At 44.0% G+C, this 15,551-nt stretch overlaps 1 protein-coding gene across 3 annotated transcripts in view; it reads left to right on the top strand.

The window, feature by feature from the left end:
• Nucleotides 1-15,551, top strand: part of trpm4a (transient receptor potential cation channel, subfamily M, member 4a) — an 80,419-nt gene that overhangs the window by 5,366 nt on the left and 59,502 nt on the right. For all 3 annotated transcript variants that reach the window (XM_017439703.3, XM_017439702.3, XM_037978591.1), the window contains exons 2-3: nucleotides 9,705-9,763; nucleotides 13,162-13,339. In XM_017439703.3, coding sequence (XP_017295192.1) covers nucleotides 9,705-9,763; nucleotides 13,162-13,339 — 237 coding nt within the window. The remainder of the gene's footprint in view (nucleotides 1-9,704; nucleotides 9,764-13,161; nucleotides 13,340-15,551) is intronic.

Below are 15,551 nucleotides of genomic sequence, written 5' to 3'. Positions count from 1 at the left end.
TAGGACCACATCATCTGCAAAAAGCAGAGATGCGATCCTAAGGCCACCAAAACGGATCCCCTCAATACCTTGGCTGCACCTAGAAATTCTGTCCATAAACATTATGAACAGAATCGGTGACAAAGGGCAACCTTGGCAGAGTCCAACTCTCACAGGAAACGAGTCCGACTTACTGCCGGCAATGCGGACCAAGCTCTGACACCGGTCATATAGGGACCTAACAGTCCGTATCAAAGGGCCCGGTACCCCATACTCCCGGAGCGCCCCCCAAAAGATTTCTGCAATATTGCAGAATCGCGTTAGCCAACACAACCCTACAACATCCAGAGCCTTAAGGTAAGGTATCTCATCCACCCCCGGAGCCTTGCCACCGAGGAGCTTTTTAACCACCTCGGTGACCTCAGCACTGGAGATTGGAGAGCCCGACCCAAAGTCCCCAGGCTCTGCCTCCTGAATGGAAGACGTGCCGGTAGGATTAAGGAGATCTTCGAAGTATTCGGCCCACCGACCCACAACATCCCGAGTCGAGGTCAGCAGCACACCACCCCCACTATAAACAGTGTTGGTGCTGCACTGCTTTCCCCTCCTAAGGCGCTGTATGGTGGACCAGAATCGCCTCGAAGCCATACAGAAGTCTTTTTTCATGGCCTCTCCAAACTCCTCCCATGCCCGAGTTTTTGCCTCAGCGACCACCCGAGCCGCATGCCGCTTGGACTGCCGGTACCCGTCAGCTGCTTCCGGAGTCCCACAGGCCAAAAATGCCCGATAGGACTCCTTCTTCAGCCTGACGGCATCCTTCACCGCCGGTGTCCACCTTGCGGCCACAGCTCCGAAAAGCCGCCTCAACAATGGAGGCACGGAACATGACCCACTCGGACTCAATGTCCCCCGCCTCCCCCGGAACATGTTCAAAGTTCTCCCGGAGGTGGGAGTTAAAGCTCCGCATAACAGGAGACTCTGCCAGACATTCCCAACAGACCCTCACAATACATTTGGGCCTGCCAGGTCTGACCGGCATCCTCCCCCACCATCGGAGCCAACTCACCACCAGGTAGTGGTCAGTTGACAGCTCCGCCCCTCTCTTCACCCGAGTGTCCAAAACATGTGGCCGCAGATCAGATGAAACGACAACTAAGTCGATCATTGAACTGCGACCTAGGGTGTCCTGGTGTCAAGAGCACATATGGACACCCTTATGTTTGAACATGGTGTTCGTTATGGACAATCCATGACGAGCACAGAAGTCCAACAACAGAACACAGCTCAGGTTCAGATCAGGGGGGCCATTCCTCCCAACCACACCCTTCCAGGTCTCACTGTCATTGTCCACGTGAGCGTTGAAGTCCCCCAGCAGAACAAGGGAGTCCCCAGGAGGGGCACCCTCCAGTAACCCTTCCAAGGACTCCAAAAAGGGTGGGTAATCTGAACTGCTGTTTGGCGCATAAACGCAAACAACAGTCAGGACCCGCCCACACGTAGGCGGAGGGAGGCTACCCTCTCATTCAACGGGGTAAACCCCAATGTACAGGCACCAAGATGGGGGGCAACAAGTATGCCCACTCCTGCTCGGCGCCTCTTGCCGTGGGCAACTCCAGAGTGAAAGAGTGTCCAACCCCTCTCAAGGAGACTGGTTCCAGAGCCAGAGCCGTGCGTTGAGGTGAGCCCGACTATTTCTAGCTGGAACCTCTCAACCTCACACACCAACTCAGGCTCCTTCACCACCAGCGAGGTGACATTCCACGTCCCAAGAGCCAGCTTCTGTAGCCGAGGATCAGACCGCCAAGGTCCCCGCCTTCGGCAACCACCCATCTCACATTGCATCCGACCCCTTTGGCCCCTCCCATAGGTGGTGAGCCCATGGGAAGGGGGACCCACGTATCCTCTTTGGGCTGTGTCTGGCCGGGCTCCATGGGTGAAAGCCCGGCCACCAGGCGCTCGCCAACGTGCCCCACCTCCAAGCCTGGCTCCGGAGTGGGGCCGCGGTGACCCGCGTCCGGGCAAGGAAACACTGTGTCCAGTAATCTTACTCATCATAACGGGTCTTTGGGCTGCACTTCGTCGGGCCCCTCACCTAGGACCTGTCTGCCTTGGGTGACCCTACTAGGGGCATTAAGCCCCTGACAGCATAGCTCCTAGGATCATTGGGACCTAAGCCCCTCCACCACGATAAGGTGGCAGCCCAGGGAGGGGTCCGCTTTCCCTTTTTGCTAATTAAATTTAATTTTGAGGCAGAAAAGGAATGCAAACATCTAATCACGTTTAGTTTCTCCTTTCTTCCTTTATTTTGTGCATAAGTGTCAAAACGCCCCGTCTGAGGAGGAGTACTGCTCATTGGCTAAATGACCATCAAAACTCCCGCCTTCTTTTGAGAACCATGGCTCTGATTGGACTATAAGCGTGCAAAGGCCAACCTCCGGCTTTGTTTAAAAGGTCTAGCGCGAAGCACTCAGTCCCTCTCCCCGTTCCGCTGTCAGGCAGTCTGAGGGCCAGCCTGAGAGCAGCAGCTACAGAGGACATGATGTAAGTTTAGAAATATATACGTTAAAGTTTAAATGCTCCCATCAGAGCACTCACATACAATTATCCAGTCCCTCATTTGGAGAGAAAGATACACTATTGTGGCTATTCACCACTTTATGACCCCATTTTGTTTCTCTTTCACTCAAATAAAATATTCAAATACATATATACATACAAGCTCGGTTGGGGAGTGAGCCGACAGGGGCCGCAAAAGATGGCACAGTATCGCGTGAAGAACAAGTGGGAACACGTCTCCATTTCACCCCAATAAACCGTACGCCACAGATGGAGAGCCAAGGGCTAAGGCCAGACAAAGTATCCGGAGTCGCCTTCAGAGCTTCCTGTTTTATCACCCTTGACATGCTTTGTAGCATTTAAAAATGGACCACTCAACATGCATGTCACACGGAGCAGCTGGATTGGTTCATAGATCTCCCAGAACTAATGGCATTTATTTCAGTTATTATCTTGCGGGGGGAAACTAAGGTTCCATCACTACGTGACAGCTGGTCAGCAAATCTGGCAAACCCAAGGATCATTGCAACTATGGCCCGAAACCGCTTCCAAGACATCATGCGACACCTACACTTTGATGACATGTTCACACACAGTGAACAAGCACAGACCGATACGTTTGCTGCAATCTCCGATGTGTGGGGATCATTTGTCATTAACTGCATTGCATCCTACAACCCTGGTCGACAGATCACCATTGATGAACAGCTTTTCCCATCAAAGACTCGCTGTTGTTTCCTGTAATACATTGCAACAAAACTGGACAAGTTGGGGATAAATTTTTGGGTGGCTTGCGACTTGAAATCAAAGTACATCTGTAATGTCCTCCTATATCTTGGCAAGGACCCCAGTTGTCCCAGCGGAGAGAGACTGTCCGAGACTGTAGTGATGAGGCTGATGGAACCATTCATGGACAAGGGCAGAACTGTAACCACGGACAATTTCTTTACATCACTGTCACTTGCACAACGACTGCTTAGCAGGAAAACCACTATCTTCGGCACAGTCAACAAGAGTCGCCGGGAAATTCCTCAATCCGCTAAACAGATGGTCCGCACTGAATTCACCACTCAGGTGTTTTCAACCATTGGTGCCACGCTGACAGTGTATGCGCCCAAATGGAAGAAGGCCGTATATGTTCTCAGCAGCGTGCACAATGTGATTGAGCTTGAGGATACCACCAAAAGAAAGCCAAACACGGTCACACAATACAACAACACAAAGTGCGGTGTGGATGTGATGGATCAAATGGTGCGGGAGTACAGCGTGCGTGCAGAAAAACGGAGATGGCCAGTCGCCGTGTTGTACAATGTGCACTGGGGTGCAGGAAAGACGGGTGGACTTCCTGGTTGAGCTTGCAAAAGAGTTGGGTGACTCTCATGTGAGTGAGAAGAAGGCACACAAGGAGAAACTGCTTCGGCAACAACCTTCCACACCCAGCCCTGGGTGAAGTGAACGTACCCTGGCAGTGCCAGGTATGTTTCGACAGTGCAGACGGACTGCTGAGTGAGTGCTGAAATGCCAGTCACACAAGAAGGACATGCCCCTCACACACACGCAGCCCTCCACTGCAGCATAGTGTAAATATGTGTGGAATTGTTTTATCCCTTGTATTTTTATGACAAAAATAAACAAGTCCTCTTGACTTGCACACAAATGCTTCTAGTCTGTGCTTTTTTGCTCAAGTAAAACTAAGCTATATATATATATTTAAAATCTTCATATCATAAAATACAATAAACTGAATAGAACTAAGTACAAACTAAATGGCTAAACTCAGTGGAAAACAGTTAGTTGGGAGTTAATCTTGCCCCCTCCTGTGGTGCGCCAGTATTGGCCTTATTTACAAAACAGAAGAGCCTGTTCACAGCTGATTATAGGATGTTAGCTAAAATCCTTCAGGTCACTCAACCTCTGTCTCAAGTCTCTGGGTTCCAAAGGTAGAAATGCTAAATGACCCTTCCCTGGGACTTCTAGTGTTAAGAAGTTTTTCAGGTTTTTTTTCGGCGGTTGACATTGACATTAATTTAGTAAGTCAGTTAAATAACAGTCAGAGCCTTCATTAAATTCCACTGCGTCGCCTTCGTGAGATCGACTCTTCACCCCAGCCTAGCCATCAAACCAGCTTCGAAAAGGCATTCCAGAGTCATTCACCTACCTGCCAAAGACGAGCTGCCGACTGTTTGGACCACCGGAACTGGCCGAAGGTTCGACTCAGCTCCCGCTGACAGAAAGTGTCCTGGAGACGACATCTCCCGGTCATCTTCCTCCCGCCGTGGCCTAAAAGTTCTCGACTGGTACAGAGAGACAGCAGTCAGACGGATCCTTCTCTTGGTAGGATAAACTCTCTATACACTGTTTGCTGGTTGGCTCTTGATGGTTCTCCAAGCTGGACTTATAGTTAGTCCCACCCAGGTGGTCAAATCCATAAAAATAATCGCCATTCCTATTACGCAAAGTTAATTTCTCAAACCCCTTCAGCCTCAAAATCTTATTTTCTCCAATTGAATTAGACTTTCTCTTTGACCTCGATGCCATTACAACTCATCAATCAGTATCTTATTACCATATTAAAACGTGCAATATTTATATAACTTGCCATAACTTGTGCTATATTTGTTTATTCAATAAAAGTCATATAAATAGTGTAAAAACTTAATTCATTGTGTGTGTGTGTTTTGATATGATTAAGATTTTAATACAAAGTGAAGAACTCATGATTTAGGGTAATTAAATGTTGAGACTGATAACTAAAAATTATAGATTTATGTCATATTTCCCTCGTTGAGAGGGTGGTGGCCTGTTATGTTATAATTTATGAATTATTAATAATTCAAACATTTCCATTTCATAATAAAATATACCCTTTCCCTTACAGTGTGGATTTTGCATGTTCTCCTCGTGTTTGCATGTGTTTTCTTTGGGCACTCCGCTTTCCTCCCTCAGTCAATAAACAGGCATGTTAGGCTGCTTTCAGGCCCAGGCCTCCTTTGAAAAAGAGATCTGAGATCTCAATGGGATTTGCCTGGTTAAATAAAGGTAAGACTCATTTCTACTTCTGCAATGACAGCAGTAATGCAGAGAAGTACAACAGGAAATTGTTGCTGGTTTCTCAACAAAACGTTTGTGTGCTGAGCATATATAAAACATGTCAGATGGTATAGGTTTGCCAGGAATTGAGTAAACGTTTGAACTCACAAGACAAATTGATCAGGCATACTGATGCATTCAGCAGCCTCAGCACCATCGGTATGCTCAGCACATAAGCAGAAGTACACCAGAAACTTTACAGCAACACCTGCTGCCTGATTTTTTCAACAAGTCAATATAAAACCATATTCTGCATACAATACAAAGGCATGGCTCAGGGAAAGGCTAATTCTAAGGGAACAGGAACTGAACTGACCTACATTTAGTCTAGTTCCTGTCCCTGTAGAAACTGTCACTCACTCATTTTCTGTCCCCACTTTGTCCTTTTTTAAAGCTTCATCAGTCAACAAATGAGAAATGGGGTACACCCTGAAAACAAAATCACACAAGACAAACTACCGTGCACACACACTCACACACCTGAAGTCAATTTAGAATCTTCAGTTAATCTAAAATGCCAGGTTTTAGACTGTTGGAATAAACAAGAGTACATTAAAAACATCCATGCATGCAGAGAGAACATGCAAACATGTCATAGAAAGACCCTGTTTGAAATTCAAACCATCACTGTGTGATATGTGTGAAGGATTAGAAAACAGATCAAACAAAAAAAGTGACAGCATTCCCATACTGTTACATAACCTAAGATTGGAAGAATGGAACACAATAATACCTGACGTTCTCATTGTATTCTCATCAGGGGCCCATCAGTGAGTCAGACGAACAAGGACCCTAACGAGCCTCTATTGTTAGGAGAGTGAGAACAATTTGCAAGCTATCCAGCTTACATCACATCTCATCTTTAAAAGCTCAACTCCACACTCTCTATTTCTGAACTGAGAAAGCTCCTCGGATGAGAAGCGAAACGTCTTCAACTACAGAATAGAAGTCCAGTTGTTTTTGTTTTTTAACCTTTTTTGAATTTACCATGGCCTAGATTACTGAGAATCTACATCAGCATATCACCTGACTATAAGGTGCATCGTTGCGCACCTCCCAATTCTTGTAACTTTGCGCAGACCGTGCACACTGCCCTCCATTCAAAAGCTCTAGCGGAGCTGGTTCGCCTGTATCAGTATTTAAATGATCCTTCTATGAGAGATCACAAAGATAATCAAACGGTTCAAAACTCACGGAAGAATACTGCACCAACATAAGTGTCAAGTACAAAAGCCTCGCTCAGGTCCGCGCGCCATGTGCAGAGCCCTGCGCAACACTAAAAAGCGCGACTATAAAGGAGCTGTAATACTGCAAGCTGTGCAACTTTGTAGTTTACCAAAGTTGTACTGAAACATTTCGACTTCTTACATATATAAGGCGCTCCAGATTATAAGGTGCATTGTTGTTTTTTGAGAAAATTGAAGGCTTTTAAGTGCGCCTTATAGTCCGGAAAATACGGTAATAAGAAATATAATGAATTTTGATGTAAAAAATAAAACAAACAAACTTAAAATATCTGGACTTCACATGGTCTACAATCACAAAAGTAATACAGTAAATGTAATGGATGAACACAATAGTACTTACATTTTTCTATCCATGCATTTTCATCCGCTAATCCATGGTCGTATCACGAAGCTAACAGATCAAGGAGGGAAACCCAGATATAACCTCTCCCCAGTGATACTCTCCAGCTCCTCCTGGGGAATACCAAGGAGTTCCCAGGCCAGAGAGGGTATAAGCCCTCAAGAGAGTTCTGGGTTTGAGTCATCTCCAAATAGGACATCCCCCAGAAAACCTCTAGAGGGAGGCACCCAAGAGGCATCCTGATAGAATGCCAATTACCGAATCACCTCAATGACTTGTTATGTGGAGGAGCTCTTCCTTATCCCATCTCTCAGGTTGAGCTTGGTCACCGTACGAAGGAAGCTCGTTTCAGTTGCTTGTATCCAGAATCTCATTTTTTTGGTTATGATCCATACCTCATAAGCACAGATGAGGGCCGAAACATAGATGGACCAGTAAATTGAGAGCTTTGCCTTTCAGCTCAGCTTCTTCTTCACCCTAACAAATCAGAACAGCACCCTCATTACTACAGACGAGGCCATGATGTGTCGGTCCATCTCCTGGTCCATCCTACCATCATGAATAAGACTCCCAGATACATGAACTTTGAGGCAAAGACTCAAGAGGGAACAATCCATTAACTTTGTTAAATGAATACTGTCACATTGTCATGAATTCAAGTGTTTTTGTTTTTGTTTTGACTTTAACTCTTGTTTTTCTGTTTTCAGTGTTTATTTTGTTTTATGTTTCAGTTTGGGTTTATTTTTTCTTTTTGTTGGAAGTTTTCTAAGTTACCCAACCTAAATAAAGAACCACACAGAGAGAGAAGGTGAATTGTCTGTCAGGAAACTTGCAAAAGGAGAAGTCACTCGAGCATGACTGTTCGGGTCAAACCCAAGTGAGTTCTAAAGTCCTGTTGCAGCAGCACCATTTTTATTAGAAACAAGGAATGGGTGGGGGCTAAATCAGTCAGGACCGATTCAGCCACACAGCTTAATCACACAGATAAAACTTACAGCATGTTGTGAAACACTCTTGTCTATCAATAATAATAGAAAGATTTCTGGGTTTCAGTGACGCTACTTGGGTGATTGGCTGGCGCCTGTAAGCATGATAAAATGTAAACATGATACAAATGAACTTAATTAATATCTCTGGTATTCAGTGACACATAGGCATGCCTTGCACATAAGCACAAAGGCTGGTAACATTAAAAAAAAACTAACACTTTTATTTCATTATTTTGTCATCCTTGGTCTTGTTGTCTTTGTTTCTTGTCATTCTCCACTTGTCCTCAGTCAGCACTTGTTTACTTGCCACTCCCATCTCCACCTGCCCGCAATTGTTATCACTCACCTGTGCCCACTTCCCATAATTATCCTCTGTCTTTAAAACCCTCCACAACTCCTTCATCTCCTCTACTTACTCGCTGGTTCATTGTTGCCGTTTTGCTTGTTGCTTACACCCTTTGTCTATCTCCATGTTTTGCCTTGCCTTGTCTTGTTTTTTTTGTTTTGCTTATATTTTGTATTTTTGCTGCCTTGCAGCTTTTTGTTTTCTTGTTTTTTTGTTTAAAAATAAATTTTCGTTTTTTTTTTTAATAATGAATCTGCGCTCTGGGTTTATCTCATTCTCCACCGATCCTGACACATATACTGTAAAAACAGGCTTTATTTGTTCTTGTTCAGTTTATTTTTCTGCATATTTATTTGTAGCGTACAGACATGTAAAAAGATTAGGACACCCTATGAAAGCCTGTATATTTTTTAACATATTTGGACATGTGGTTATTTAATATCAATTTTAATAGAACTGAGAGATCCAAGTAATATGACTAAAAAATTGAAAATTAGGAAAAGCCTTTTTACAATTTTCTGTAAAATGTAATTTAAAAAGACTGCATTTTATAGTGAGGAATAAATTAGGACACCCCTATATATTGACCCACTTAAAATAATTAAGATCACATACATAGGTGTATCACATCAGGTGCACATGATCAGAACATCCTAACCCAGCATTTTGAATGAGGCTTGGCCTATTTAAACCTCAGAAATTTAGTTTGGTATGTCCCTGACTGTTGAAGTAAGAGTGAGCACCATGGTGAGATCCAAAGAGCTGCCCGAGACCTTCATAAATAAGATTGTGGCTGCTTATGAGTCTGGTACGGGATTTAAAAAGATCTCAAAACAATTTGACATCAGCCATTCTACCATCCGGAAAACTGTTTACAAATGGAGGAAATGGACGAAGTGAAGATTCAACACAATCTGCTGGCTACTTTAGATAGATAACTTTTACTTATTGGCCCTTTATAATGTACTGTATATCAATGTTTTTATGCAGTTACCTGAGATGACTTTTGTTGTGACTTGGCGCAATATAAATAAACTGAATTGAATTTGCATTCCTTCAAGGAATTCTAAACCTTTAATTTGTTCTTGTTCCAGTTTATTACTTTGCATATTTCCCTGTAATATTCTAATATTTCCTACATGATTTTATGTTCACAGAGCTGGATTCCAAAGGTTATCAAGAAACAAGTGTGCACAACTTTTGTTGAAAGCTCCAGGTAATGTTTTATAAGTTTATAAATAATTTTAGTCTTTAGGACCCTGTGTTTTAAATGTATTTTTATTTTGTTTAATTTAAATCGTATTTCAAAGCAGTCTATTTTTAGTTCAGCTGTCTGTTCCTGTGAAGATGTATGTAGATGAATGCCTATTTAAAACTAAATGACAAGGCACGGTGTGGGAAGAGTCAGGCACAGCAGACAAAGACAAAGTTCGAACCTTTTAATAGAAACGATGGAACGAAACGGAACGCTAGTTCCGGGAGCTAAGATAACTTCGCAGAGTGGGATGTGGCTTGGAATGGGTAAGTCGGCCAGGGACTGCGGGGAAAGGGGACTGGAACTACTAGGGCAAAGGCTTAGGTGAGTGATAGAATCCAGGGACAGATAGAGGGTCGAAGCCGGGAGGTCAGAAGAGAGTAAACAGATCCAGAAGGGTACAAACCAGAGGGCATTGTCCAGTGGGAGTAAGCGAGGTCGGCAGCCGGGTATCAGAGTCTGATTTAGAGTCAGGCAGGGTACAGGCAGAAGGCTGGAGTTGAATTTCAGGCGAGGGGTCAATATCATTAAAGCAGGCATGGAACTTGGAATAATGCTGGACATTGACCAGGTATGAACCCTTCAATAATCTGGCGAGGAATGACTGTGGAACGTGATCTTAAATACTAGCTGTGGCAGGTGAGACTAATGACTGTGATTACTATGGCATGAGTCTGGGGCGTGGCAGGAGGCAGTGAAACTGTGGAAACTTACTGAGAAAGTGGCAAGCCTGAGAACTGTGACACTAAAGCTGTATGTAATAGTCACTGTAGGAAAAAAGTAAATAGGTTAAATTCAAAACTAATAACACAAAGTCTAATTTATTCATGTTTAATCCTTATAAGGGTTTTACTGGATTTACTTAACTGACACACAGTAGAGATTGCCATCCAATTTGAAAAACTTTCAGACACTGCTTAAAAAAACAAATAAAACAACTTTTGTCATTCTTGTGAGTTCATGTTATCTACTTCCTTGGTCTGTCTATGTTTTTCTGTTTCTCACCTCATTAGCTCTAGTTTTCGGAATCAAGGTTGCTTTAATTTGTTCATGGGACTTGAGATCATAGGAATCAAGATCCACTTATAGCCTTAAAAAACTGACATCTTTAACATAGTCTTAGTGTACAATGTATAAATTATGAAATGTTTTATTAAACTTTTCATTTTATTTAGTTAACTTTTACTAGTTATTCCTCAGTTACAACAGTAAGCTAGGTGTTATTATTTTACATCAAAGAATTGTAAGTACAGTTGGTCTAAATCACCTGCAGTGCAGACAGTGGATTTACTGATATGGAAAAGATAAATGACATACTAAAAATATTTATATTTTTAAACTTTCTTAACAATGAAATTGTCAGGATTTGTTGTAGTAGAACCCAAGAATGCAGATTCACACACAGGCTCAAAGAAGGAATGAAAAAGTTTAATAAATCCAAAACTAATGGCTGGCATGGCAGCAAGCAAAGAGAAACTGAACACAAAAATCAAAATTCTGATGGAGCAGCAAGATACAAACATAACCAAAGGCACAAGGAGGTCAGAGGGAACAGGCAGGGAAACACATAGGATGATCGACCTATGAATAAGAACAAACCAATGGTATAAGTAGACTGGGAATGATTAGATAAGTGGAGGCAGCTAAGACTAATGAATATAGGAAGCAAGTGTGGATGGTAAACTGAGGGCAAGAAATGAATAAGTGATGATCCTCATCCCAGTGGCTTCACGCTCGGCTGTGGACCGCTCCAGCGAAAACTGTAGATCACAGCCTGATGAAGCCAATAAGATCACATCATCTGCAAAAAGCAGAGATGCGATCTTAAGGCCACCAAAACGGATCCCCTCAACACCTTGGCTGCGCCTAGAAATTCTGTCCATAAATATTATGAACCTTGGCAGAGCCCAACTCTTACTGGAAACGAGTCCGACTTACTGCCGGCAATGCGGACCAAGCTCTGACACCGGTCATATAGGGACCGAACAGCCCGTATCAAAGGGCCCGGTACCCCATACTCCCGAAGCCCCCCCCACAGGATTCCCTGAAGGACACGGTCAAACGCCTTCTCCAAGTCCACAAAACACATGTAAACTGGTTGGGCGAACTCCCATGCACCCTCTCTGACCCTGCTGAGGGTATAGAGCTGGTCCAGTGTTCCACGACCAGGACGAAAACCACACTGCTCTTCCTGAATCTGAGGTTCAACTATTTGGTGGGCCCTCCTCTCCAGTATCCCTGACTAGACCTTACCAGGGAGGCTTAGAAGTGTGATCCCTCTGTAGTTAGAAAGTTAGAGCACACTCTGTGGTCCCCCTTTTTAAATAGTGGAACCACCACCCCAGTCTGCCAATCCAGGGGGGCTGCTCCCAATGTCTGCGCAGTGTTGCAGAGTCATGTCAACTAAGACATCCCCAGAACATCCAGAGCCTTAAGGAACTCTGGGCGAATCTCATCCACCCCTTGCCACTGAGTTGCTTTTTAACCACCTCAGTGAATTCAGTACCAGAGATTGAAGAGCCTGACCCAAGGTCCCAAGGCTCTGCTTCCTCACTGGAACATGTGCTGGTGTGATTGAGAAGGTCTTCGAAGTGTTCTGCCCACTGACCCACGGCGTCCCGAGTTGACGTCAACAGCACACCATCCCCACCATAAACAGTGTTGATAGCGCTCCGCTTCCCCCCTCTGAGACGCCGAATGGTGGACCAGAATTCCCTTGAAGCCACATGAAAGTCATTCTCTGTGGCGTCTCCGAACTCCCCCACTCCCAAGTTTTTGCCTCAGCAACCACCCAAGCCATACCAGTACCCATCAGCTGCTTCTGCAGTCCCACATACCCTAAAGGACTCCTTCTTCAGCCTGACAGCATCCCTCACCGCCGGTGTCCACCAGCGGGTTTGAGGGTTGCCACCGTGACAGGCACTGACAACCTTGTGGCCACAACTCCAGTCAGCCACCTCGACAATAGAGGCACGGAACATGGCCCACTTAGACTCAATGTCCTACGCCTCCCCTGGGACGTGTTAAAAGCTCTGCCAGAGGTGGGAGTTAAAACTCGTCTCACAGAGACTCCGCCAGACGTTCCCAACAGACTCTCACAATACATTTGTTTATTCTTGTCCTGTGCCCATCCGTGTTTCTGGTTTTAGTTTATGTTTCTTTTCCGCTGTCACGTCAGCTTTTGTTTTCGTTTTAATAAAAAAAAATTTAGTTAGTTCCCAGTATGAGTCTGCTTTCTGGGTTCGCCTCCGTTTCCACCGTACATGATAACTGGCATCCTCCCCCACCATTGGGGCCACACTATCAGTCACAGATTACTCATCAGTATGTTTTATTTGTTTTGCTTATTTGTGTGTCAGTAATGGAGCCCTCTGTCAGTGTGGTGGTGAACAGGAAGTCCATGACTCTGTGGCAACAGGGGACTGCTTTGGAGCGGCCATTGTCACACAGTGGGAAAGCAGTCAGCACACATCAGAACATCCTACTGATGCTTTTGGAGAACTGGAGTTTGCTGGACAAGGACGCAGACATAGCCATGTGGGTAACACTCTTCAATATACAACACACATTTCAGTATAAAAACACATGTAAACAGAAAGATAAAAGCATGCCATTTGCTTGACTAGCCAGGCCCCACTGAACCTATAGAGGTAGAGATTACCTCCTCTTTCTCTGCTCTTAGTGTGAAATGAGTCAGCTGGGAGTATAGTAATTTTGAGAAAACAGGGCTATGATTGCTGTTTTTCTGTTCATCTGTTAAGATGTTTTAGATTCCATTTGAATGCATGGGTTAAGTAAACGTTATGTGGCTAATGTAGAAATCCACATTACAGAAACTAGTGAATATTTTTGAAGGCGACAGCATACTAATATTTTATTCAGTGTTCCTATGCTGTGCTGAAAAATCAGAAAAAAGTATGGATTTCAATTTTAGTATTTTACAGGTTTACATAAGTACTGGAAAATTAAAACAAAGTATGAAAAAATATTAGTGTTTTCAACTGTTATTGCCTGTAGCATTTCAAACTTTCTGCAGTGTATTTTTAAAACTGTATAAAAAAGAAGGTAGTCACCATGATAACTACTTTTGGTTCATATACATACCAAAAACTGAAATAAGTCAATAATTGTTTAATGCAAAGCAGAAACCCAGTAAAGTAAACCTGTGTTCATGTTGTGCATTGTTACTTTTTTTAAAAATCCGTCAAACTATTTATTCGTCCATCCATCCATCCATCCATCTTCTACTGCTTTTTCATAGTCGGTGACAAGGCGTTCCAAGGCCACAGAAAATACATAATCCCTTCAGTAAGTTCTGGGTCTGCTCTCAGCGGGACATGCCTGAAAAACCCCTGGAGGGAGGTGTGCAGGGGGGTTCCTGAAAAGATGTGCAAACAACTTCAACTGACTCTTTTATTATACAGAGGAGCAGGAGCTTTACTCAGAACGTCAATCTGATGATGGAGCTTCCTACCTTATCTCTAAAGCTGAGCATGGCCACCCTACAGAGGAAGTTCTTTTCATTCGCTAGAATCCACAATCCAATTTTTTTGGGACCATGAGGTTCCCAAATTTGACACGCTCCTTTGTTTGTGGACAAGGCTGTCCAGCCTTGGGTGACTCCAGGGTTTCTGGAAACAAACTATTTTTTTCTAAGAAGACAGGTCTTGCTTTGGTTATACAAGGGTCAGTGTTATGCCTAGTCAAGGGGTGACCAGGACATAACATTAAGGTGTTCCATCATCTGACCAATTTAAGCACAGAAACAGGATTATGATTTTGAGAAAGGTGTGATTTATTTACAGGTGTTTGTGTAATTTACAATGTGGAGTTAAGCAACTTCATGGTGAGCCAAGGGCAAAAAATAAAAAAAAAATAAAAAAATCACAAACTAACTTGTGCTTTAGTTCACTTACCTATGTACACCCCCCCAAAAACAAACAAACAAACAAACAAACAAACAAACAAAAAAAACAAACAAACAATACTAAACAAAAGACCATTGCTTGCCTTTTTGGACTAAAAAAACAGTAACTAATTTGACCCCATTTAGAATGGGGTCACTAAAACAAATGATGTCTGCCTTGCTTCCCCCTCAGGTGGCTCCTCCAGTGCTAACATCTGATAAGGTGGTGGGTTGTGAACCCCACTCCCCTTTTCTATAGTGGCCATGATGAATCTCACCATTAGAGAGCGAATGCATGGCACACAACAGCAACCGCAAATGATTACAATCGCCAAGAAAGTAGCAATAGAAACACACAAAGGGATGAAAAAACCCCTCCAGTGACCGAAGACTCTTGAGAGCCAACAATCGAGCTGGTTGACAATACCAAAATCCTTGTGCACGGTTTCGCTGAGAGCCTTAAGTCCCTCTAGGGCACGAGTGGCACGGTGTTATTAGGAATGAAAGTGCAACATATTTCGCCGAACGTAGCACATACTCCCCCTTTTCTGTCACAGCTCCATCTGTTCCTGCCACGCCTCTTGCCTCTAGTCATGCCACAGCCAAGTAACTTTCCATTCATCCCAGTTCCAAGCCACGCCCATGTTACCATGCCCACACAATCATAGTCATTCGTTTCACCTGTTTCTGTCCCCATAAATACCCACAGCTCCCAGTACACTTTGCCAGATTATTGAAAGCCTCACAGCAAGTAAATGTCCAGCGTTCACGTCTCGTTCATGCCTGATCTCGACCTTAGCCTGTTCCACGACCATCGCCTCTTGCCTGCTCCTTGCCTGATAC

Source organism: Kryptolebias marmoratus, linkage group LG12 (assembly GCF_001649575.2).
Source record: "Kryptolebias marmoratus isolate JLee-2015 linkage group LG12, ASM164957v2, whole genome shotgun sequence".
Classification (NCBI taxonomy): domain Eukaryota; kingdom Metazoa; phylum Chordata; class Actinopteri; order Cyprinodontiformes; family Rivulidae; genus Kryptolebias; species Kryptolebias marmoratus.
The sequence above is the reverse complement of the archived record's forward strand: the minus strand, read 5'-3'. Positions and strand labels throughout refer to the sequence as shown.